The sequence below is a fragment of the Gymnogyps californianus genome, chromosome 1, assembly GCF_018139145.2.
Source record: "Gymnogyps californianus isolate 813 chromosome 1, ASM1813914v2, whole genome shotgun sequence".
In the NCBI taxonomy this organism is placed as follows: domain Eukaryota; kingdom Metazoa; phylum Chordata; class Aves; order Accipitriformes; family Cathartidae; genus Gymnogyps; species Gymnogyps californianus.
In genome coordinates this window covers 103527708-103551955 of record NC_059471.1, presented here as the reverse complement: position 1 = coordinate 103551955, position 24248 = coordinate 103527708, and the positions used below count along the sequence as shown (strand labels likewise).

Genomic DNA, 24248 nt, shown 5'->3' with positions numbered 1-24248 from the left:
ATCTTAATCCAGATTTAGTGACTTCTCAGCACTGCCTCTATAGCCCTCCAGTTCATACTAAAACCACTGACCCAAAATTAGCCTGTTCAAACAGAGACTATGCAAGGGGGGGGGGGGGGGGGAACAAAACCAAACCAGAACAAAAAGAAAGAAGACAGTACATCACCACCCTGCAGTTTGGAGACAGAGCCCTGCCCCCTGGAAGATCACTTCACTCCCACCAGCTGGTAGCAACAACCTCATCCAGAGCCTGCACTACCACACACCTTCGTGATGACCCAGTGCTGAAAGATCTCTGCATTTTTTACACTGCGCAGTCTGCTCACACATAGCTATTTTCCCCTCCCAGTGCACCTACAATGCCATGAAGCCCAAGAGGAGCATTAACCATGCTAGTGACAAGTAAGGGATTTCCTGCCATAATACAGTTGCTCTCCTCAAAGGTATCTTATGGCTGTAAATGCTCACCTGAGTGTACCACTGCAAGGCATATTAGTAAAGATGCTTATTATGCAAAGGATAATTTTCTTCAGGACACAAGTGTAAGCAACGAACTAATTGTAACTGACTGTTACAAAAATGCCTCTTGGACACAGTTTATTACAGGAAAAATGTTCATCTTCAGTATCTGAGGTTTAACTCAGATAAGGAAGAAAGGAAAAATGTTTTAAGTTGAGGGCAGGAGGAAGCAGTGAGTTAAACCAGTCCATTTTCAACTAACTCAGTTTCTGGTAATGGCATGTGTCACTGAGAGTTAAGATTTATTAGTCAAAGTAATTCCTCTTATTTCTCAGCAAGGTTCCGCCTATACTCGCTGTACTCTTAAGTATAAAGCATACCCAAACTTTTAGGTCAAGTCTGCATTAGATTTCAATAGGTGTGATCTTGATCTCAACAGCCCCAAATCCACAAAGTGCAGCGGGTGAAAGCCTGGCTTCAGCACAGGCAAAAAAACCTGCCCGACTTACCTGCTCTGCTGGAAAGGGACAAAGAACTGACAATTAATATATGTTAATCTGAGCTTGCAGAGACCCAGGATACACAGGATTTTTCTCAGAAATGTTTAGCTTTGTTAAGACTACTTTGTGAAAGAATATTTGAGGAAGACATACACAGTGGCATTTTGTTCTAAGAGCCAAATGTACAAATAAAAATAGTTATAATGTATAAAACACAGCATGGAATCAAACTCCAAAAATAAACCAAGTGTTTTAAGCAGTTCATGCTTGATACCCTGCAGACAGCTCACCATCCTGTGCATGCTCTTGCAATAAGTTGCAGGAAAAGATGGGTCACCCAGAAAGAGAGAGCAAAAATCCACTTACACCATGAAACACCAGCTAAACACTAACAAGTAGTTGAAAATTGGATAACTGTCATACAGGCACGCAGTCTGCCCCAGAAGGAATTACACCCATATGCCAAAAAGGAAGCACAGAAGACTTTTAAAAGCTTTATCTCCACTTGTGCACACTTAAACCGCTTGCTGACTTCAGCCATGCCCAGCTCCAGCCAGCAGCAACCGAGCTCTGCCTTGCCACTGCCCTGCTTCACATGTTTTTATGTATTTCCCAAGTGTCACTTACCCGATACCCTTTGGACAAACGAAGTCTCAAGCACAATAATGTTCACAAACCTGTTCTCTTGCTTGTTCATTGAGCAAACTGTCTTGTTTCATTCCTGAATGTAATCCTGTCTACCTTATATTTACTTTTTAAAAAAAAAAAAAAAATCAATTTCTATACAGAAAGCAGATACATATTGCACCCAGGGAGGTTCAGAACACAGCTATTTTGCTGAAAACTCTCAAACAGTGTTAACAAAAGCCTCTCTGTCCCCATTTTCCTAGAGAAAGTGGATAGAGTAGGGAAGGTCTGGAACAGAAACAGATCCTTTTATCTCCCAGTACCAGCTCTGTTTGCCAGCCATGACAATGATAGCACTGAACCAGGATTTCTCTAGGACAATTACAGCATCACACTTCAGGCACAATTCTGCAAGCAATCCCATCTAGCAACCTTAAAGTGAGATGGAGGGCTGGCACAACTGGGCTGTAAAGCAAAGTTTACTTTGCAAGTACATTAACCCCTCCTGTGCAGAGGGCTCAGCAGAGGAGCTAAGCTCACATCCTTCCCATGCAGAAGGAGCGAGTCCTTAAACTCATCAAGCATATTGATGCTGCCCATAGTGTGGAGTTTCAGCTGCCTGCCTTATAGTTTTGAAAGCGGAGTGCTATTTCCTCTTGCGCTTGCCATATAAAGACATAGGGGTGCCTGGGCATCAGGCAGACTGCCCCCTTGAATGGCACACAGCACCTCTGTTCCGCCACAGACCGCGAACTCTAAGCAGTATTGATCTCACAAACAAAACTCAGGCAAATTGCATCCTTTCACGCATTGCCAGGACTGCTAATGACATTGCACAATAACAAAAAGCCTCTACAGGGTATATACACGTTACAGCTCAGCCTTGAATTTATAACCTGACAATTAAAACAGCATGAAAATTCGTTTAACTGCTAATTACTTAGACTAGTCGCATTGCACAGTAGATCTGCTCACCAAATACAGCATACGGTACAGAGAGTCGCCTGCTCTCCCAGCGCTTTCATTCTTGAGTTTACGGTTAACTCTCCAAAGAGCCGACATCGCTGGAAAGGCAGTATTACCAGAGCTATCATTCATCTAGGAGGAAAATCCCAGTTCTCCACATATTCAGCTGATCCGAAAGGCTTTCCCACTCCAGACAGATACTCCGTGCTGCTTACTTGGCATGCAACACAGAAGACGGCTGCATTTTAATAAGGAAGGGCAGTGACCATATTTCTCTAAGCAAAGCCTTTCCGCATGTGTCATTTGCCGCCGGCCTCGTTTGCTCCCCACACCAGCTGGAATTAAGAGCCGGCTACTAGTCAAAGCTGAGAACTCAACACTGCTTTTCATAGACTTGCTAAGAGGAAAACTTCAGCAGAGAGGCTGAAATGCAGCAAACTGGAGGCGAAGGCAGCCCCAGAATATAAATGTCTGTTGCCTGTGGCTGAGCACAAGCCGATTGGCTACGAACGGCACTGCTGAAGAATATTAAACATCTGAAGGGACAGAGGCACAGAATTAAAAGAACTTTAAAAAGCCAGTTACACTACTGGAAAACCTACCCCTCAAATCCCTGTTTTAATCCTTTCACATCTACTGCAACACATTGAAGGTTTTGAGACTTAATTCTGGTCTTGAATAATGCTGCAGAGAGACGATGACCTATTTTCTCTGAAGAAATACCTCTAAATGGTACAAGCATGTACACACACACCCCATTACAGCACGCTCCCCCAAGCACAAGTGCTGCAAGGTAATGAGCTTTCATTTCAAGAGGCAGATGTCTTTAATGAGAAACAGGGAGAAATGAGTGTCCTGCAGTATTTTAACTGATGGCAGTTTTTAAAACACATCCTCAATTAAGTTCAAAGGACCATTACAGGAAAAAATATGCACAAAGACCGATCTTGAGACGCAACACAACACCTATCTTAGCCTTTGTTAACCCGCAACATTAAGAGCTCACACACATACTCAGTTTTCAGGGTACCTTCTTTGAACCTCAATTTATTCTACAATACTTAAAAGGTCCAAACAGTCAGGTCACCACAGAAGCAAGTAACCATTTAAGAATTTACACTGGTATGAAATGTTCCCAATAGTCTGTTGAACTGGAGACTGACAGAGGAGCATCATCTAGATTTCATAAATAGCTTGAAACTTGAATTCACACGCTAGATGAAAACAAGCCTGAAGAGGTGGCAGAGAGCAGGCTTTCCTTTCCCCCTGTCTTCTCCCTCCCAGCTCTCTCCTCCTCTTGGCTCCCACACGAAATGAGGAGAGAAAGGAAAGTCAGGAGCCCACCCCAGAGCAGAAGCAACTGGGAGCACAACTCAGGCCACTGCCAGTTGCATGGCTTAAAGGAAAAGAGTTGCACCCAGAAAGCGTACCTGCTTGCTACTGTTTACATAGATTTCAACCCAAGAGATACTGTACTTAAGAGGGCTGGTTGACGCAGGGAAGGCATCGTGAAATTAGATAGGGAGCGAGTCCAGAGAACAACAGCTATCCCACACCACTGCACTGCTGACACCTCAACCCACCTTGGAAACAGGTTTCTAGTATTTTATCAGAATAGTTCTACAGACATCTCATTTTTGCTTATTATTATTATGATTCCTTTGGCAATAGTGATGGAGAAGTAAACTCTACCTTATCAGGCCTTTAGGATATACAGAAGATAAGATTTTCAGAAAAGGGAGGAATCCTCAGAGCTACTGATGTACCCTCCAAATCCTTCACCACCATCAACAGCTTGGAGGCTTTTGCAGATTAAGAAACAAATGCACCACTACTAAGGAAACACACACCCACGTGCACACATGCTGGGCTGGGGGAAGGGAAAGAGACAGCTGGGAGGGAGGAGGAGGAGAAGGGAAGACACATTTGAGTACCTCCTATGTTATACATCCACCTATCACCTACACAAGAAAGTTACAGGTAAGTCAGAAGGGACCCAAGCCCAGCTTTTGGTAGGATTTCACACAGCTTACCTTGATAAAAAGCCTACCCGGCCTGTGCTACAAGAGCGGATGAAAGAGAGCTGCGGCGCTGTGTTTCTCTCCTCTTCCCATGAATTATTAACTCTCCCCTAGGATCGCTTTGCTGGCTGGAGAGCCGGGAAGTTTCCTCAGAGAAGCTCGGAGCTCTCCTCCTCTGCAGCACTCTGCCGGCATCAGCAGACCACTAGCACCATGGTGCAGAGCGGCGGTGTTTGCAGGATTAAGCCCTGGCTCAGGATCATGCTATCACAAGGCAAAAGACAACCCAAACACTATTTTCGGATCTTCAGCTGCTAATGCTGCATCTGCGCTGAAAGAAGGGGAACTCTGCATTTAGCTGGGAGGCTCCAGCATAGTTAAAATGGATTTCCTCTGCTGCCCAGCGGTGAATAGATAAGAGCGCTCCTGCCCTGCTGTTGCCAAGAAGGGCAGAAAATAAAGTCTCCCCTGAACTCCAGCATCTGAGGGAGACTGGAAGCTGCAGCAGTAATGGCAATACAGGGGAACATGCCCCTCCTGGTGGTACAAGGGCAGAATTTTTCACTTCCCACGTACAAAAATAACCTGTGTAAAACAGCGCTGAGGACATCAGCTTAATCTTCTGCACCATAATCCTAGGAACATGGAAAGGTGTGGCAGTGCATGGACAGAAAAATACCTTTGCTTTTTTCCTCACCGTACCAGCCGGGTGGTGACTTTCCATGGAAAAACATGTGTTGCAGACTCCTTACTCCCCACGCAGATCAGCTTTCCCAAGCAAACAGAAAAGCAAAGGGATTAGGAAAACCCTCCCGTTGACTGAACTTTTTTTCCTCCCCTCTACCATATAATGGAATTCTCTACAGGCATTGCAGAATAATTTGGGGGTTTCTACAGCTTTCGTTAGAGAGAAACCACAAAGAAAGCCCACTTACTACAGAGCTCTTTTATGTGAGCAGGGACAGCAGCATTCATGAGTTTGCCAAATTGAGCACACTGTATATATACTATAGGTACACGTGTCCTTTTTTTATGGAAGACCATTTCAAACAGTTTGTCCCATAACAAACAGAATGCAAGTAAAATGCCTCACTCCCCTCTATATCACACAAACAAAACAAGACATATTTCTGAATTTTAAAAGAAAACATGGACTGATGTCAACATTTCATTTACAGAAAGACAGATGTTCCTCTTGTTGGAAACTGAGGCTCATTAGAGTTACGAGTTACTCTTCCAATATATGAATATTAAGCATTAGAGCTGCTAACGCACATTTCGCACTTTAACTAAATCTGCTGAGCCACAGGGCTAATCATGTAATCCTTATGCCTTGCTTCAGGCAATTACAGCTCTGAAGATCCAGGAGGCAAGATGCAAAATGGAACCCCACAGCGTGTCGCACAGTTCAGAAATAGAAAGCTACGGAAAACACAGCGAGAACATTTATTCCCCAAGCAGCTATGTGTTATGCTCGGTGCTCTTCCACAGCTTCAGTGTTTAACAGAAGAGACTCTTTTCAGAGCATATGAAAATCCCACATATTTACCATTAGAAATCCCAAAGTATCAACAAAGACTTCCACTTACTGAAGAAGAAATCCTTTGTACTTACAAGAAAAAGTTCCGTAATAAAACCTGGAAACAAACTGTACAAGCAATCACCTTCTCTGCAGGCAAGCTCTGCATATATTTCATGCATAGGAATGTTTTCTCTTATCTGACTTCCACTGTCTGGCTATCAAAGACAAAACTACAGGCTAGCATGACATAAGAGACGAGGAAACAAGAGGCCAAGGTCTTTTCCTTCCTTTTGCTACAATGACAAGTAGAATAGCACAGGCACCAGCTCAGAGCTCACTATAACACGTTAGTTAAAACAAGAGCTGAGAAAAACCACACCCGTACATAGGCACAAACTGAGTGAGATCTGATTCTCATTAGATCATTAATTCTGTAGAAAAATAGCTGTAAGCTCTCACCATCACCTATGCAACAAATACCTAAAAGCAATCAGTGTCTTTAAAATAATCTCACTTGATTCTGCCTCAAAAGCCACTAATCTTCACACCTAATGTTGCGTAAAGCTCCCCAGCACAAGAGCAAGTGCAAACTACCAACCACTGCGAAATCCATCCCTTAATAGATGGCAATTAGCAATCCATTTGCACAACCTCTTAGCTATAATTGGAGAGTTTTCCTTCAATTTAAGGTAGATTGGCTATAATTAGTTTGCATTTAAAAACTAGCGTGTGTGCTATGCTATTGATTTAAGGAAATACTGTTTAACTTACATTTCTCCTATGCCTAGAAATCAAGAAGGAATAAGAAATCGTAATAATCCACCTGATCTTTTGGTTTAGCTGACCTGCTCTGGTGAAGGTGGTGATAAACCAGCCCATATAAAAACTATGTGGGAATATTATCACAAGATACTGAAGATGTGAACCAATCCTGGAAAAAGGGCACAAGTCTTGCTTAAGAGGTAGTGATGTGCCATAATCAAAGCTGTAATTTGTTACATTCAGTATCATCCGTAAACACCTTAAAAGTAAGATTAACATTTTCCCAGGAAAGATGCTCTAATTGTGTGCAGCTGTGAAGCCAGCACATCAGCTGTGACTGTACTGCGCTTTCGCTCCTTGTCATGTGAAAATGAAACTTTCTCACCTTGCTCATCTTATCGGCCTCATCAGATGACTCCAAGTCTTGCGCTTCTGCCTCCTCTGGAGCGGTCTCAACAGAGCTGTCCGGGTCGCCGCAAAGCGAGTGCCCTGCTGAAATTGAGATGCATGTGAAAACCCAACCATAATTTCCAAAAACTCAAAAAGCTGGGCACAACAGACATGGAGTTCCCATGGAGGGCCAGGTCCCATCCTGCACACAAGTACATGCCAACAAGACGTTACGCCAGAGGCACTCAATGACCTCAAAGGACTACCTTGGTTTACAGCAGGGGCCAGGTTTAACTACAGGTATAAAAATAAACAGGTTATGGCCAGACACACTATTTAGTTGGAAACTATGAAAGCCGATTCAGTGATAAGGCTAAAATGCCACACTGAAATTCTTACATTTAGTATTAATTTCTTGGCTGGTGAGCAATTGCCTACCTTTATACTTCAGTGGTTTCAAATGGAAACTGCAGTATGTGAACGGACAGGCTGTGCCAAGAAGCAAGTCTTGGTCAGCCCTTCCTCCGAGTTAAGTCGAATGTGATGATTTTAAATTGCTTGCAGTTTTGGCCTAACTCACCCACTACTGAGTTTCCATGTTGATTTTTAAGGAAACAAACCCGGTTTTAGCAGTTTTTAGGAGTCTATTACATTAACTGAAAATTAAATTTCATTTCCATCAGTACGTGGCAACAACTATGCACCCCTATGCCTGAGCACTCTTCTGGAGACTATGTTGTTGATACTGCTAATAACTTCTTTGCGACTTCTTGTAAGTAAATGATGACTTACCTGCAAGTGACAAAAGAAGAACTAATCCCAGCCTGAGAGCACAGTGCACAAATAACTTTTTTTGGGATCTCATTCTCTGACTCAAATAGCTGTAAGAAGCAGTATTACTACACCTTAGCCAGTCTTCACAGAAAAACAGATTTCATATACATTCAACTTCTACCTATGGCAAATTATAATGACCAGTGATGGACTGAACTCTTCCAGGAATCTCCTGCATGCCTCAATTGACCTTCAAGCCAGCATAAAGAGATACTTTACAGCAGGTGAGTCCAGACACTAATTCCTTTTACCTTTCCCCTCTCCTCCTCTTAACCCCACAAGGAAGAGTTTTTTCTGCGGTGGCACTTCTGGGGCTGGATGGGGAAGGGTGGTTTCTGAGTACGCCTCCCTGCCTGCATCCTGCCACACAAATAGGACAGTGAATGTCCCACCAGGGATTATATCTTTTATTCCATCACGTTTATTCTTCAGGTAATGCAGAAAAGCCTTATCAAAGTTAAATGATGCAGCAACACAGAAAATCCCTGCTTTTTAAAATCCAAGACTCAACAGACTATATTAACATAATTTTTGGTTGTATTGTTAGCACGTAGCATTTAAACATTTCAGTGGAAAACTGACACTTTTCTGTAGCAGAACAGAATTTTTTTCAAACCAGTGGGTTTTTTTTTTGTTTGCTAGCCCTACGAATAGAAGCAGCCCAACAGCACACTATCATGTTGTCAGCACCCAGTGGTCCAGCAGCCATCCCCTCCTATTCACTGCTAGGTTGAAACATGGATGTTTTACAAAGATTAACAGTGATTTAGCACATCAGATGCAGCACCATTTCTATGTTAGTCCCGTGCTGACTCTCATGTTACTTGCTATTTTTCAATTAGACATTTCAATTAGGTAAGTCATGTACATTTGTCTATAAGGAGCATTTGGTTAGACAGCAATGCTGTCAGTAAAAAGGCCACGGTGATGGTAACACACATCTGTTATACTGATATATTTCAGTCAAACACTGTGTGGTTTGGCCAAAAAGGCTATAATAGCGTGGACAGTCTTTTTAATTCAGATAAAATGGCAAGCTGCTTTAAAATCAAGAGATTTTGAAAAAACAAACCCTGATTACACACATCTAGTAAATTTGTTTATATTCATACTGGAATGAAATATATTTCATGATATAGAAATTATAGTCTCCAAGGAATATGTTTCCTAAATTAATAGGAAAAATTCTGCTGCCCCTTCACTGCAATTGAAAAGCTACTGCTCTTCTTTCAAGGAGTTTTATGTTAACGCACAATGTTGGTTCGCAAACACATCCTAGGTAAGGTTCTCTACATCAAGACTGAGGGCAGAGATCCAAGTCTGGGTTCCTCAGTACCCAACTTTCAGCTGCTGTGCTTGCAAGCTTTCAGCCACCATTACCAAAAACAATTTGCACGACTGTACAAGATTTCCACTTTGTTGAGTCTGGAAATAATTTGGAAAAAATGGAATTCAGAAATCCAGAAATAAATTCAGAACATATGCTGCATACTGGGATGGAGCTACACTGGACATCAAATGAAAATAAAATGACATAAAAGGTAGTTCATAGCTGAGCTTCTGGAAGACATGCCTCTCTTCTGAAAAGACAGGGTTTACTTTTTTAAAAGATGTGCCTGTAGGGGTTGTTTGGTGACACAAAATCTATTTGAAGAAGTGTTTTTTCTGTAAGAAGTTAGGTTTTCTGAGCCTTGCCCAGATTTTATCAACTTGGACTATCAGCTTTCTGGTCTCTCTATTAATGTGTGAAAAAATTCTTAAGACCCTTAAGCTATCCATTAAAAAATAAGAGAAAAAATGTGCTATGTGTCATAATTTGTTTTGGGCAGTCTGTGTTTTTTTCACTGCAATTAATTTCCCATTATAAGATGTGTGAAATACATCTTACAGCTGTTTCTCACCCCAAGCCAAGGCAAATAATGTTTGTTTGGGGGTTTTGGTTTTTGCTTTTAAGCTACCACTTTTTCTTTTCCTGTATATTAAAACACCACTTAATCTGTTTCCTGCAGTATAAACACTTTTACCCAGTAGACAGCAATCTTTCACTTACGCCTTAATGAGCAGTCACACAGTACATGTGCTCAGGGTATTTCTAATGTCTTAAGCTGCCAAAGCCAATGTCGACTTTAGCAGGTTTATCTGCTGGTTGTTAAACGCAGGCAATCAGTTCAATAACGCCGCACGTTCCTGCCTTTTAATACCTTCCAGTTACCGTCCCATTTCTGTCACGTTCATTACACCATTTTATTTTTGCCCTGTAAATCTTTATTTAGCTCTGCAAGGAGCTCTGAGGACAATGTGCTCATTTCCTTCTGCAGCACCTGAACGCTGCCCAACCCCTACCATTTGCTAGGGACGATAATGCATGGGCTTCACTTGACATTGAGGAATTAGAAAGGGAAAACCAAAAAGCAGCAGGAAAAGGGGGTCAAATCCATGTGGCCACCAGCACAGATGGAGGTCACACGGGCTCCCAAGTTGCCTCAGTGCTGTAACATCTGTGACATTATGAGTAATGCCCATTAAATAACTCCTACTTATGGCTAGAACTAACAAAATAAAAGGAAGTCTTATATCACTGGAGTAAAGGTGCTGGGGCTTAAAGGCCTGGAGAATCATGTAAAGCTTAAGCACCATGCCAACACCTGGCTAAAATTTTCCACGGCTGCTGCTTCCAATTTGCAGGGTTACTGTCGCTCAAGATTTTAATGAGACTTCCACAATATTTGGTACTGCTCTTAAAGCCCGCTTCTTGGTGCCAGATTATTTGTTTTTTTAATGCAGTGGAAATAAATATTCCTAGCCAAGCTCTGTCAGCTGTGGTGCAAAGCTCAGAAGTGTGCATCCTACCAACACAAAAAGCAGCATACAAATCAGAAAACCCCGCATCTCGATGCCTTATTCCTGAGCATGTGGAATGGGCAATACTGAATTTAGTCCTCTCAGTGGCAGCAACGGGGAAGTGCTGGCAAGGGCAGCCATCTGCCAGCATGTTACGCGCTGTGGGCCAGAAGCAACAACAGGCTCGGATGGCTGAAAGCTTTGGTTTGTAACTTTAAGGTGCCTCAGTCTCCTAAGCAGGTTGTTTTACGCATCTCAGCGTCCCACACAACACCTTGCCGTGCGACTGAGGCAGAGCTCTGGAACTGCTGCAGCCAGCTAGCAAGTGTCAGGGACCGAGGAGCTCAGCCCGGTGTCCTTCTCTACCTGCCTGCCACCGCTCACTCCCTGCAAAAGGTGCGTCATGCTCCTCCATACTTCTTTCATGGATGAAACTCAGCGATACTGGAAGTCAAATATAGCGATTGCTTAATCACTTTCAGCGGGAAATAAGGATTGATCCCCATCCAAGCTGAAACCGCAGAATAAATATGGACCAGGCAGAACGTGACTACCCCAGCTGAATGCCAGCCAAAACACTCGGGTGTCTGTGCTCCTGTGAGAAGTGCTGCGAAGGTTTCAGTGGCCAAGTGCTTTCAGCAGCTCATGTTTGACTGTAGTCTTAAAAAAAAAAGAGTATCACTTACTTGGGCAGTTCAACAGCAACCTCCTTAAACAGAAAGTGTAATTTCTAAATGCTGCTGGTGAATGGCCCCATTATGACAATGGAGTACCTTTCAAAAGAGAATCTGTCATAAACAGAACAATTTTAATACAAATTGCTAGGGAACTGTCTCTCAGATTAAATTTTTATTTGAGACAAAATTTCAGCTACAAATCTACAATAAAAAAGTGTCCTGGTTTCGGCTCAGACAGAGTTAATTTTCTTCTTAGTAGCTGGTACAGTGCAGGGTTTTGGATTTAGTGTGAGAATGATGTTGATAACACGCTGATGTTTTAGTTGTTGCTAAGGAGCACTTAGCCTAAGTTAAGGATGTTTCAGTTTCCCATGCTCTGCCAGCAAGCAGGTGCACAAGAAGCTGGGAGGGAGCAGAGCCAGGGCAGCTGACCCAAACTAGCCCAGGGGATATTCCATACCACAGAACGTCATGCTCAGTATATAAATGGGGGGGAGTTGGCTGGGAGGGGTGGATCGCTGCTCGGTCAGCAGGTGGTGAGCAACTGCATTGTGCATCACTGGTTTTTTTCCTTGGGTTTTCTTTCTTTTTTTTCCATTTTTTCTTTTTTTGTTTGTTATATTCCTTTTCATTACAATTATTATTATTATATTTTTATCATGATTGTTAATATTATATTATATTTTACTTTAGTTATTAAACTGTTCTTATCTCAACCCACGAGTTTTATCTTTTTTCGATTCTCCTCCCCATCCCATTGGGAGGCGGGGAGGAGTGAGCGAGCACTCACTCCTAGTTGCCGGCTGGGGTTAAACCACAACAAAATGGTAAGCATGCATTTTTTTCTTTTTTAGAAGAATTCTGGTTAGCTTTGAAACACTGAAACATAAAAGAAGAAAACATCATTTTTACACTGGGGTATTCTGTCCCATTGGGAAGACCCACAGCGTTGATAACGTCTCCGAAGACCTGTAAAATCCAGTTACAGCTATCATAGTTACAGTCAAGTGAGTGACCAAAGAACAGTATAGGAACAAACTGGGAATTCTGCCTTTCCTGGAGAGCTACAGAACAAGCCCCATAATTCTCTTTCCTTTTCGACAGAACTCTTGCTTCCTTTTCCATTTCAACTAGGCAATAAATTGTGCAAGTATAGAAAAAACCTATGTTGAATGTCATTCAATTCGTTCACTCTTCTTGGGAAAAACGCAGATTCAATGAAACCTGCCCTGTACCAACTGTACCACGGTCACTTTTCACCCTCCCCAGGTCAGGAGCCTAGTCAAACACTTGTAATATGCTTGAGTAGCCCCTTCGGAATAAACAGGAGTTTTCACAGATGTAAAAATGAAGCATGTGCTCAGGGACCTTGGAAACCAGGGACATTGCAATCAGAAAAAACAGCCTTTTCTTTTGCAAGTACCGTGCTGCAACCTCGGGCTCACGGAGCCGGCAGGGGGAGCGGCAACACAGCAAGAATATTAAGATTAGAAATCTGCGAGTAAGGGAGCAGGTATGCTTACCGCAGCTAAAATGGAAAGGGCCAGAAACCCAAAGCCACAATGCAAAAACTAACGTGCTAATAGCCATACTGTTTATTTCAACAGCAGCTCAGGCAGACTTTAGAAAAGCCAGGAATGAGACCTCTGAACGCAATTCTGACTGAGCCAACATCCTTGAGCTTTGGCTTTTAAGCTTTTAGAAAACAGATCTTGTGAACAACAGTTCTGCACATCTCTGATTAATTATATGCAAGACCCTCAGATTGCTGCTGCAGTACACGCCCCTGGAATTGTTAAATCAAGCACTGAATGATAACAATATTTTTTAACATGCTACAAAAGATATGAAATTAGTCATCTGCCTCAGGAAAATAACCCTGAAGAAATTAAGGTTATTGTTAGTCTCAGCTTGTTCTGAAATCCTAATTACTTAGCCTAAGGCGACCTGTGACAGGACGAGGATGGAATGAAAAATAGTGGCCATTCTTATAGTGCAATGAAAGTTTGTTTCAGTTTTATACCATAGTCTTTAGAGTGTGTGTTAACTTCAGCCTCTGGTTCTCCCGCCTTCTGAATGACAAAATAGTAGACTCCTTAAAGATACCTAGCTGCATCGTATCTAGAAGATTAATATACCCATTCAAAACAGAGGTATACTTTCTTTTTTATCATTTATACATTCTGCATGGTGATTTATATGGCTCACAGTTATCCCTGCAGAGTTATCCCTCATGCTAGAGGGCTCCAAAACACAGGAGCATGCAAAGCCTAAACCTCAGAAACTCTATCCCAGAGTAAAAAAAGGTAGTGAATTGTGGGGAGACCACAAACAAACACGGATACTACTCCCATTTCCAAATCCCCTTCTAATAACAAAATATCTTCTTTATGATTTTGGGGAGATGAAATGCTGTGTTTCCAGCTTTCAGCCTCTCATTCCCTGGATTGAGTGGAGCAGAATGGGGAGACAAAACACTCCTCATGGGGAGGGGAGACAGCTCTCACTGATCCTTTTAGGCAATAAGGAAAACATGCTGCAGGGCTCCAGACAGAATGAGAGCTAGTCCTCCTCAACCAGATTTATGCAGACTGCATTAGCAGGAGAGAAGACTGAAAGCCAGGAAAAACAATAATAGATGAAAGAAACAAAACTTGTGGCTCTCCAAGCCTGATGCAGCGCAAATTCCTAGGGGAAAGTATATATCATACCCAAGATGATATTTTTCACATCAATTAGAGATATAAAATCCAAGGTCATTTCAAGAATAACCTGTTAAGTAAACACAATGAAGTAACCACTGCCACAGAGCTGATTTGCAGCCCCAGCCCCAACCTCAGTATATACAAGGTAGTTCCAGATAATGAAACAGCTGTAAGAGACGTCATATTTAACAGGAGCACTGGCAGTCACTTCAGGGAGGTTGACTCCCAGAAACACAGCACCACTTTGCTCCTGGAAGACCTCCACTGAGTAATAAGGCATTAGGAAAGCTTCCTTAAAAAAAATGACATCAGCATGACCGGTCAACCAGACCCTGAATTTCTGGAGAATGGATGTGCCTACAGGTGATTTATACCTGCTGGCATTCTGGCCCAGCAATGTTTCACCCCCCCTGCTGAAAGGGGGGCTACACTACTTCAGGACTGAAGAAAAAATCTGCATGCTATAAATAAAGCATGTAACAGAAATCACTGAGCTGATTTGCCTAGCCAGCCAAACTGCCAGTAATCAAAAAAGACACAAATAAATGGGTCAGTGGGTATTTCATACTTGACTGCTCTCTACAAGAAGCTGTGGAGCCGAGACCAAAAATCTAAGATACAGCCACAATGTCCCAAATAGAAGCACGTAATCCTTCTTAAAATTTCATGTGGATCTCATTTTAGGTAACGAATCCCTGAAAAAGCACAAGGCCAGAAGAAGAAAGACTTCAGTAAAACATTGTGTTCTACAAACACCTAAATAGAGAGAAATTGATGGGGAAGAGCAAAATACCTGCCTCCCAATCGCACACTTGGGTGCAGATCCTTGATTTCACTCCCACCTCAGGCTAAGTCATCCCAAATTAGAGCATCAGCGTTGTTTAGCTTTAAACACCGTCTTAACGTCCTTCTTCAGAGGCATATTTCACATGGCAACTACAGGTGCCTTCAGAAGCTGCCAGAGACACCTGCACATCTGCTGGTGAGCTACTGTGTTGCTTCTGTTGGTTAAAGAAGTATTCCTTCCTCTGAGGAGGAATGAAGGCGATTCCCACCTCAACGTTTGCTGCGTTTTGAAGGAAAGCAAATGCCAAGAGAGCTCTAGATTCTGTGCCGCCTGTCGCCTGAAAGAGAGAGCGAAGGAGCTGACTACAGCACACCAAAAGTGAAGGGCAGCAGTACCAAGAGAAATCTGAAGGGAAAAGGAAGCCCCGAAGCTTATCCCCGGTCCTGGGGAGCTATTTAAGGAGGCACTTTGGCCCACCAGACAGTTCATACGCTCACTGCAGGACATGGAAAAACAAGCAACCATTCCACACCACTGCAATAAACACAAAAACCCAGCTCAGGAGAAGCTTACAAAGGAGGACAGACGTGACTTGAGTTGAGAGCAGCACAAAGGAAGTTGTGTCTACAAAGCAGCAGAGGCAGAAGGTCTGATTTTGCTGTGACATGTCCATCAGCCACATCTTATGTCTTCATTTCACATGGGGCACACAGGGTTATTACTGGACAAAGTTAAAAGGCAAATGCTAGGCTCTTCAGACACATTTGGCAAACTGTGCACTATCTTACCCTCAGCAAGGAAAAGGACCCCTCAAAGACCCTCAAAATAATGATGCAGAGAACTGACAGTGGCAGAGAAACGACTTGTTGAGACCAGCTGTTGAGACCCTGTGTTACAAAATGTGACTGCTCTGCCTTAAAAATCACTATGTTGCATAAATACAAAAGTCCCAGTTCCCAATTCTTTGCACCCAGGGCAGACACTCACTTCAGTGAAAAGTCAGGGTACGAGGACTCAGCACTCGGGGTTTCAGTGAAAAAGCACAGGCAAGGACAAAAGGATGGGGCCTGCGAAGAGCTGGTGTTAAGTAGGAAATGGGGGCATCTTGTGGCCAGCTATAAAAATGTACAAGATGAGCTTCATGTTTCAGCACAAAAGCCTAACTGGGAAAAGTTCAAAGAAAATTAAAAGGCAAAAATGTCCTTCTGAAAATGTTTAATTTTAACTGCCTTTGGGGATTTATCCCACATCTTACATGAGGTTGCTTTTATCAGTCCCCTCAGAGGTATTTGCAATAAGCTGTTTTGAAGCTTTCTTGTTCACACGCTATTCCGCTTGCTATGAATATCACACTCCCCAAAGTCAGACTAGGGGTCCAGCTTTCCCTTTCCCCACTACGCGTTCCCATCACCTGAACAATGGCATTTTTGCTAGATCACTTTCAGCAAATATTTTAAGCAAAACCAGAGCAGCATCCAGAAATGCTGAAAGGCAGGCCGTACCTCTCTGACCCTTTGCAGGCAGACATGAGTCAGCTTGGTCCTGAGCCCAAGCAAACTGTCTTTCACTGTGGCTCATTTGCTCCAGCTCAGCATCATGCTAATGCACTCACACTGCTCCTGGGTTAGCTCCAGTTTGCACCCAGACTCACCCCAGAAGCCCCTACACCGAGCAACTGCAGCAATCAGACAGACACGTCCTGGGAGAAGGCTGACTTTAACACCGGTGAAGTGCATTAACAGCCCCGCTCCTACTCCAGCTTTTTATTCCAAATGCACAGTTGTGAAAACAATTATTTTGACATTTCTGAAACCTTTACTTTGGGGAGAAAACAAAGTATTTTGACATATTCAGACGCCATTTACTTTTGACTGAAAGTCAAAATTTACCTCAGCTCAGAATAGTTTTGATTATCTAGAAACTACTTCTTTTTGGCCATTCCATGAATTTTTCCTGTATTTTAAATTATTCCAAAAAACTAAAGCAAGCAGGTACGTCCAGTATCCTCTTCTGTTTTCGAGTACAGCGGGTGCATTTAGAAGCTGGCAAGTAAGAGGAGACATGGTGCAGGAGCTTTTCTGCTATCCCAGTGCAATTCCCAACACTGTTGTCTTACAGAGGTAACGGCTAGCAACCGCCAAGGCGGCAGTCCTGCTCTTCTGCAGCCATTTCTCTTATCCCAGCACGGGTGCTTGTCCTCAGCTGGTTCAGGAAGCTAAACTAGTGGCAAACAATTCATATTTGCTACAGACTAATTTCTGCCAGTTCAGTTCTCTGAACAGGGCAGCATGATGGGCAGGAATGCCCCTTCCCACCGCAGTGTGCTGTGGGACCACTTAGATATGTTTGGCTCTAATGGCAATACCTACCTTTAGGTGTTTTGAACTGTCCTTGTGAGTTATTTATGCGTCTCATCAAACACACAAGGCTCCTGTGCTCCTGGCTAATCCCAGAGAGGGTGAATGCTTACCCCTCTTCCTTCCCTGCCATATGTATATCCTGTGGGCAAATCCAGAGGTAAAGGCACCTCCTGAGCAGCCCATAAGGGAGCAATTAGTTCTGCAACTCACTGTAGGCACAGCTAGATGATGTGACATGCATTTGGCGATGACACATTTCACAGTCTAACCATGTACACAGTCATCCTTCATTGCTACCGCAGATTATACCTTACAGCTTCCAGAGCGCCCACGTATTATCTGCCCAGTGCATTCAGACTATAATTCCTCTCACTTCCACCATGGAAGTTACATGCTGGGATCAACGGGATTACACCAGCACATTGTAAGCATGAATCCTCCTCCTGGTAATTTCTACATTGAACCCAATACCTTGGTTGCTCCCAGCAAATGCCAGTGCACTGTCACTCAAGTCAGATGGGTTTTCCAAGCGACGTGGTGGTGGCTGCATTAGTTTCTGCCCTTCCTCTATCTCAGGATAGGTGCGCACGGTAAGACACAACGAAGGCTGAACAAGGGCATCTTTCAGCAAAGCTGAGTCCAGATCCTCAGCAGCTTTCTTGTTAATCTCCACAATTTCATCACCAGCTTTCAGGCCTGTAACACAGAAAGGAACAGGTAAGACTTGCACAGTAACGTTTCTGTTACCCACAGACATCAAGGAGCTCACCTGGGTGTTTATGAAGTGCCAGACAGTGTTATGTCTAGACATAAACATTTATGACTGCAAATGATATTGAAATTTGATGGACTTCTGCGAGATCTGTTGTCAGGCTGGTACTCCAGTACCATCCCTAAGAGTGTGGTGCCCAGGAAGTCCCTCACAGTGTACCAGCAACAAGATATCCCCTTTTTCTTCACATCATTCTGCAAGGGAACAGCTGCTGTACATCAAGTCACCCTACACAACACATTGCTCGTAAATAAATATATACTAAAGGACAGAGTCAGACTTCTGAGGTGCTGCACACAGGATGGGGGAAGGATGGAGTAGCTGGGCTGGCTTGATTCTTGCTTTTAACTTTCCATATAAGTGAAGGCTTTTATTTGAAGTGGTCACCTACCCATATACCTAGGAGGACAGAAAACGTTTCCCACTCAGCTGAGGTGTATGGTGTAGGACTTCAGATAGCCTCCTCTCTGGCCCTGTCTGAATCACGTCCTAGCAAACAGATCTTCAAAAGGCAAATTTTAGCGCTTGGTAAGTTAGTCATGCTTTTTTTCCAAGCTGATTTCAGGAGTTATTTATGGCACCAGTACCCAAGGGAGAAGGGGATCTGCAGAGGAAACAGCTGACTCCTGCTCGCTTCAGGGGCGACACAGCGATGCTGACAGACAACGTGCAGCCCTCTGAGGTGCCGCAGGAAATCTGACCTTCCCCTCAGCCAGCCAGGCCCACTCTCTGACTAACAACAGCAAGCTGGACCAGGGTTTAATCCCAAATAATCTTTAGGGTAAGGCAGGCAGCAGCGCGGCAGGGCATGCCGGTGCTGACAGCCCCGATTGTCGGAGCTGCTCTTGCTGCTGCAGCTTTCGTCTCCACTTGAGGGTGACGCTGGCAGTCCCCCACAGGCATCCCCCCAGGAGCCAGCCCGCTGGCCATGGCCAGTGGGAACGCATACTCTGCAATGGCCACCAACCCACCAACAGGACCGCGATGGCATCTCAGTCACTGTCCTGGCATTGAACAGGGATGAAAGCTGGAATTTACAGGGTCGAAAGAGCTGCTCTGTGGGGGTGACCTGCTCTCGTGCCACACAGTCCTCTGGCTGGGCAATCATGCAAAGGACGAGTTTTGCTACCCTCAAAGCCCAGATGAAAGGCCTGACTCGATGCGCCTGAGCTGCGAGCAGAGCTCAGCTGCATCCCCCAGGAAACAGATTACCTACCCGTATTCAAAAAAGAAACGTGGAAGGGAGGAGGCTAAAGACCTTCAGTCTTCTTTAGGAAAATTGAGATCTTTCTAAATGCACGTAATTGTGCCCAGAAACTGCAGCATGGCATGCAGTTTCGGAGAGCATAAAATGAACTAGATAGAATAGCTACAAAGTAAATGGACCATAAAATCACATTTGAAACAAGGACAAAACAAGGCAAGTCAAGCATTTTGCATTATTTCATTTACTCTACTTAGTGATGCCATGTCATAATAGTAGCACATTAATATGCCTGCAACCATAAACATCATAGCTGGGGCTTTGTTTACTCTTTGTAATCCTGGTTTTGAATCATTTGGGAGAAAGCATCATGTCTATCTCAGTACAATCAAGCACCTCAAATTCCAACAATGGTCTAGCTAACGCAGACCAACAGAAAAAATGAAAAGATAAATCATAAAAATTATTAGGAGAAAATAAAATTTAAGTTTTATAATTGGATAAAAGATTGAAAATTAAATACTGTATCTCATCTGGTTAGAGTTACTATAGGAAGTGCAGTCAAATGCAAACATGCATGTAAATAATGGGAGGAAGAGAGTTTTCCTCCCTACTTTCTGCTAACTCTGGGTATCTTGTCACAATATCCTGTCAAATACTGTTCATACAGATGTGGCTCTGTATATCAATTATGAAGAACAACATATCACTGAAAGCATGTTTTAGCGTTTCAGCCCCACAGGAGGCAGTCTGTGTTCATGCATTCATTTAAATTGTTGTTCAAATATTAACTAAAAGCAAAATAAGGAAGCCCTGCTGAAGCGCCCCCCCCCCCCCCCGTATTCTCTTTGCTCCCCACAGGAAACCCACAGGGGTTTATTTCCCTGTGGCAGGCTGGCAGAGAGCCGCCCCCCAGCCCCCGTTCAGGGCTTTTGGCAGAATACCCATCCTGTCAGCCAGGGAATCATATGGGGCTGAGGTGGGGCGAGGAGGGACATGAAAGAGAAAGATGGTCTTTTCAAGCTTAATAGACACACACAGCAGCTTCCAGAACCACCTATGTGGTTTTCTTAAGTTGGGGTTAGAGGCTACAGCTGAGCTGAACTCCAGGCTCCCTGCAGCCAAAACTGCTCCCCCTCCCCTGCTCCCTGCTTCTTCCTTCCCAGTTTCTGTCTGCACAGTCCTGTTCCTCCACTGTGCCACTTCTGCCACTTGCTTCACTGCAACACAAGCCAACTCCATTTGCTAGCAGGTCAGAAAACCAGCCACACATTTCTGCCACAGCAGTTTTCTATCAAGATGGTGAGCTGAATCGGCTCAGCAGAGTGCCAGAGTCAGCACAAGGCAAAGGGCTGGAGCAGTTTGGGAGAGACCAGCCTCCATTGCTTTCGGCAACAGCTAACTGTTGAATAAGCTCTGCAAGACCATATAACCACTCGCTAAGAAAACTCTGAAGGTGTTTTTGAGGACCCTTCATACACTGATGGATTATGAAGAGATGAGACTCTTCTCACTCTTCATGCTCCCCATGTTATACTTTAAAATCTGTTTAGGTTTCAGGTGCCCAGCTCCGTGACCAGCCCATCCTGTGACTGCATAAGCAGCAGTGCCAGCACATTGGAAAGGGCAATGAATGGGAAAAGTAGTAAGGACATGGCAGCGTCAGGGTTGACCTCAGCGTGGGTAAGCTGCAGTTAAACCATATCCTGCTCTGCCCTGGGACGAGCCCGGGAGCCTAGTTATCTCTGCCGTATTCTGGTCCAAGAGCTGTCATGCTTCCTGCAAAGGCTGGGAGCAAAACTAGAGGCAATAATCCCAGTCACAGAGAGCACTATGATGACTTCTACTGTACCCATTTATCTTGCAATGACTGACTTGAGAAGACCCCTGCTCCTCTTCCTAGCTGCAAGGGACATGCTGACCCTGCTACATACATAGCAACTCAAAATCAAAAGAGGTTGACTATATAGCATAGCTGATCCCAAGAGCAGAACAGCCATGTATTCAGTACCTCAGGTTCTTCCCAAAAGACCATGATCTCTTTTGGACTGGGACCCTGGTTTGGTGTGTTTGTAAAGCTCCCATCCCAATAAGCTCATGGTCTATACCAGGATTAAACAAACAATAACAAAAGCACTTTAAAAAGTCTTTTACCTTTCTTGAAAGCCAGGCCCGTCTCTTTGACGCCGTTCACATACAGCCGACGAATCCCTTCTTCTTCCACGGAGGACAGAGAGAAACCTAGGGAGATACCCAGTGAGACGGTTAGAAAAAGCTAACCACTTCCAGCATGTCCTAACAACTGCACGCACTACAGGTAAGGCTGGGCTGTCCCTGCAGCAAGCAGTCGGGAATTCCTCCCTTCTTTCCCATAAACCTTTACCAACGTAAAGGGAAAGTTAAAAAATGAAAGTGGCTTTAACAAAAATCTGAACTGTATTTCTGAGTTTATATATAAATCATCTACAGCTTTATTTGAGGATACCAGAGCTGCAAAACATTGGAGCAGACTTCCAATTCTCTTGCCACAAAAGGTCACTTCAAGAAGTTTTGCTGTTTGCAGACAAAGCTGCTGCACAGAGCTGTGGTTTGTGACCCAAACCGACAAAAGCCAGGAAACGGAGAGCTATGGCTGACATGCCATCCTGAACTCAGACAAGGCATAACAGCTCCTGCTAAAGCAGAATGCCAATGTTTACTTTTTGAAATTCCTGGACTGGACAAGTTTGTAAAAATGCCACTTTCCCTTTTCCCCTTTCTTTTCTCAGCTGCTCCTGGCACGACCTGTTATTTGCCAAGTCTCAGCTCAGCGCACATTTCATAGCTACATTAAAGACTCACAGAACAGCCTTATAATGGAAGTACTGACACAGCCTTAATTTAAACAGTGCAAATGGTACCATTACGTTTGGTTCTGGTGATTTTCTTGCCATTTGTGTTTGACACTGTGTAAGATAACAATGTGTAACGGAAATACGTGGTTAGTTAAATACGGTTTGTTTATTTACTGTTGAGAGTTATCTAAAGCAGAACATTTGCCTTTCTGAAACTTCATTACTCCCTCAATGGGTGTAGGCAACCATTTGCTCTCTCTTTTTTCCAACTAGAAAAACATTTACAAACCTCTGGAGGGAGACGCTTGTTTGACATGGAATCAGCCACCAGCCAAGAGGAAGCAGATGTGCTGGGAGCCTGTTCTGACTTTAGGACTCCCTTCAAGTTGATGCTTATGGATGAGAAGTTATTTTTTCATCCATCATTTAAAAAAAAAGAAAGGGGGGGAAGAATGTGGCAGCCTAGAAGCAAGGAGCATATGGCTCTTCACGACTTACTGAGCTACTTGGAATCTGCATGCAAGCTCCTCAGCCTGAATAAAATGGAATTCGTGAAGCTCACTCAACACACCAACTTTGGCAGAGAGAAAAACTCTCGACTAAACAAAAGAGCAGCTGTAAAATATAGTAGTTACTGGTTGTCATCACCACAAAGCCAACCTGGAAAACCCTTAACCAGAAGCATAGTGGAGCATGCCCAAGACTGCAGTTTGAGTCAGCACAAATTATCAGTTACTAGTACCGTCACCCTTTTGCAACTGAAATGCTGTTTTGCAGCCAACTACCATACAGTTAAAACAAGGCTGAATTGCATCTCAAGTTCTCACTGTGGCTAACTGTGAAGAGATTAGCACGCCCAAGCAGTCCCAAGCTCCCATTCTCCTCCATGAGAAGACCTCTGCCTCCTCCAATCTGTCAGGGGTAAGTGCATGTGTAGCTGCTTTTTAATTCATCTTTCAGCCAAAAAAAACCCCCATAAATCCTGAACAGTAATTACTGGCAGAACAGGTGTAAGGAGCAATTACATGTGTTGTCATCAGCTTTAAGAGATGAGAGATGGGCAACTGGCAACAGCCTTGAAATGGTCATCTCACAAATACACTTAACCCCTCCACAGACCGGGTATGTGACCATACCCCAAGTGTGGATAAACTGTTTTATTTCCACAGTTGTGATAGTGGCTGGATCTCATAAACAATTTGAAGTAGCGTGCCTGCCCCACTGCAGTGCCAGTGCCAGTGCTTTCACTGCCATGCAGTAAAGCAGAGCAGGGAACTCATCCAGATGAGAAATACCTCAGTCAAGTGTGTGTGTGTGTGTACACATAGGTATGTGTAGTTTGTATATATACATGTATAGTATGAATGTACAGTTTCCATCTGGCTGAATTCTGCAGGTGCTCCACACAAACACGTGTACTAGTATTGCATGAGAGGAAGGGCAGGAGTGGGTGGAAGCGACAGCGATTGCATAAGCTGGCATCACTGCCAAACAGATTATTATCAAACTGTGCATGGACTCTGAAACACAGGTGTGAAGAGATGGGTGGTGACCCAGACAGAGCCTGTTCTTCACTGCAAAGTTTTGATGACAAGAGAACAAAAGTCTGCATCTATGAGTGCACATGGCCTCACCAAACCAGCACAATACCTGAACAAATCCATCTCCAGAAAATTACCTCGGCCCCCTGAGACAGACAGTTGCTAACAAAAATGCCAGCATGTTCCCAGTACATACAGGAGCTGGAAGCAATAAGTTCTTACTGCTGGTGCATCCTGATTTCTGCCCACACAACCTTTGCAAAGAGGCTGGTACCAGTGAAAGAGGCAAGAACGTATGTGCCCTGGCATCAGCAACAGCATCACATTGACAGATCTAACGCTGGCAAGGTCCAACACGCTGGCCAGACACTCCCAGAGTGCCTCTTACCACAGGCACACTGGTGGGAGTAGAAACACTACAAAATGTTCCCAAGTGAGCTTTCTCT

The 24248-nt window shown here is 43.8% G+C and overlaps 1 protein-coding gene across 3 annotated transcripts in view; it reads right to left on the bottom strand.

Moving 5' to 3' along the window:
- Positions 1–24248, bottom strand: part of TIAM1 (TIAM Rac1 associated GEF 1) — an 84136-nt gene that overhangs the window by 16330 nt on the left and 43558 nt on the right. For all 3 annotated transcript variants that reach the window (XM_050896017.1, XM_050896008.1, XM_050896000.1), the window contains 3 exons: positions 21582–21668; positions 17923–18147; positions 7243–7346 (listed from right to left, as the gene is read on the bottom strand). In XM_050896017.1, coding sequence (XP_050751974.1) covers positions 7243–7346; positions 17923–18147; positions 21582–21668 — 416 coding nt within the window. The remainder of the gene's footprint in view (positions 1–7242; positions 7347–17922; positions 18148–21581; positions 21669–24248) is intronic.